At 23.7% G+C, this 2,623-nt stretch overlaps 1 protein-coding gene across 1 annotated transcript in view; it reads right to left on the minus strand.

Annotated features, from left to right (window-relative positions):
• The window catches only part of LOC117182285 (E3 ubiquitin ligase Rnf157), a 45,209-nt gene that overhangs the window by 4,217 nt on the left and 38,369 nt on the right, over positions 1 to 2,623 (minus strand). The window contains exon 8 of the mRNA XM_033375407.1: positions 2,120 to 2,393. Coding sequence (XP_033231298.1) covers positions 2,120 to 2,393 — 274 coding nt within the window. The remainder of the gene's footprint in view (positions 1 to 2,119; positions 2,394 to 2,623) is intronic.

Below are 2,623 nucleotides of genomic sequence, written 5' to 3' on the forward strand. Positions count from 1 at the left end.
AATATCTCAATAATTAATATTATAAGAGATCTTTTAATTGAGTCAAAATAATTTTACCTCAATTTATTGGAAGAAATTTTTTTGTTTAAATTTTTGTAAAAATAATGTATAAAGTATTAGCAATTTTATAAATGCGGTAACATATTTGTATTGTTTCTTTTTCTATTTGAAAAATATAATAATCTAAATAGATTGATTCAAAATCACTCACAAAAAAAGGAAATGGTTGAATTTGGAAATAAAAAAAATTATAATTTTTAACCCAAAATAGAATAGTAACATTTTTAATTAAAAATAATTAATCTGAAACCAAATATAAAAGTTCTTCACTAAAACAATGGATCTCTAACTGAAATAGTTGAATTTTCAAACAAAAAAATTTATTCTTACTAAAAAAGATCAATTGTCGACCAAAACTTAAATTTTCAGTCAAATAAATAATTTTCAAAATATAATTTTCAACCAAAATTATTAAAATAATGAAAAACTTAAATTTTACTGCGATCAGAAATAAATTTCCGGTCAAGTCTCCATTTAAAACTTTTAAAAAATATAAACTTAAAAGCTTTTTTAAATATATGAAATAATCATTTTTCCTGTTAATTTTTAAATGTTTATTTAATTAATTTGAAGAATATCAAAATAAAATGGTAAATAGCCATTTAATGTTCTGAATGCCTAAAAAGTCGGCCGAATAACGCCAAAGTTTCTCATTGATTCCCAAATTTTTAAAATTTTAACAACAATTTTTAATTTAAATTTTTCAAATCGAATCATTTTTTGCTGTCAATCTTCTGGTTGCAAATTGATCGTTTTTAGTTTAAAAAATTCACATTTTTTGCTAAAAAATTTAACTGTTTTGTTGAACATTTTTGTTTTTGGTATGCAAATTTTATTTTTTGGTAGAAAATTATATTTTTATTGAAATTTCACATTTTCTAATTGCAAATTAAACTGTTTTGTAAATTATTTGTCTTCTTAGCTTGAAAATTAAACAATTTGGATCAATTTTCTTTTCTCTTTTGATTGAAACAGAGTAATTAGAAAAAAATGTACATTTTTGCAGATTCCAAATAAAAAAATTAGAAGCCTTTCAAGAATTGTGAAAGGCTTCAAAAGAATAAAAATATTTTCTTAAGATTTCGATAAAAAATGAAAACTATTTTGCATTTGAATATTTATTTTAAGCTATTATTTAAAAAGATTTTAAAAGATTTCTAAAATTGTCAAAAGAGAATCGAGAAGATTTTAAAGAAATCTTTTTAAATTTGCAAGATTTTCTAAAAATAATAGAATTTTTCCTATTATTTTTAGAAAATTCTAGAAATTTGGAAACATATCTTTAAAAAAATTATAGATTCTCTTTTGACAATTTTGGAAATCTTTTCAAATATTCTTTTAAATTAATTATTCCAAATGAACAATAGTTTTCAATTTTCCTAGGGATCTTAAGAGAATATATTTTTTTAATTGTTTAAACTAAATGAAATTATATATGAAAAAGATAACAATTCAATTATTTTTTAAAACTGTTAGAATCCCGGTATTTTCTTGGGATTTTCTCGGTTTGCAAACATTTTTCACGGTAAATAAAATTAAACAAGTCAAACTCAAAATGAAATTCTTAAATTTTAAACTTTTGAAATTGAAGTTTTAAAGTTTTTTATTTAAAAAATATTGTATTTAATAGATAAATAATTTACTCAATTTTATCTACAAGTAATAAGTGTTCAATTGCTATTTAAACACTAAAATTCCACAATTTCACTTACAAATTACACGCTTAAAAAAAATAAAAATAAAAATTGTAACGCTAAAAGTTTAAAAGCTCTTTCAAAATCTAAAGATTCCAGGTTTTCTATATCAAATAATTCAGTTTCAAATTGTTTAATTTTAAATATTTGGTTTCAATTTATTCGTCATAAATAGTCAAATATTGCTAAATATTAAATAATTATTTTTTTTCTGAATTAAAAAACTTGAAATTGGATAGATTAAAAATTAAATATTTTAGACTGAAACAATATTTTTAATTTAATAAACGCCGTTAATTAGAAGTACGTTATTACTAAGTTATTTTTAAGTTAAAAATAGTTCCCGGTTTTCCTGAAAATCTTACCTCATAGAGCGAAACTGGCTGCTTCTCATTAACAAGTCTTAAAGTATCTCTCGTCCTGAGATTCGATTTGTCGCGAGAGTGTCCCGTAAGTTTGGCTCTGACAACGGGTGAACGATTGTGAAGATCCTTCTGCGATCCCGAATTCTCTCCGCCCTTCGCCAACAAAACAGACATCCGGAATTCAGGAGTCGGACATGGTGTTCCGCTCGACCTGGGCGAACTATCCGCGTCTTTGGCTGCTACGTGTTTTGAGACTGGAGTCCGCTCTGCTGATCTGTAAACATTTCTTTCCTCAGAATCTCCATTTCAGATTTACGACAGACTTTTCATAAAGGCCGCAAAACTTCATTTTCAAAAATCCCTGATTTTTTCCAACTTAAAATAATCCAAGGTTCAAAAATTATTAAATTTCAATTCTTAAACAAAAGTTAAACAGGTAAATTTACAGTTAACAAAATTAATTTCTTACAAAAAAGACACAATTTAAACAAAAGTAATGAATTT

The sequence above is a fragment of the Belonocnema kinseyi genome, chromosome 10 (assembly GCF_010883055.1).
Source record: "Belonocnema kinseyi isolate 2016_QV_RU_SX_M_011 chromosome 10, B_treatae_v1, whole genome shotgun sequence".
NCBI lineage: Eukaryota > Metazoa > Arthropoda > Insecta > Hymenoptera > Cynipidae > Belonocnema > Belonocnema kinseyi.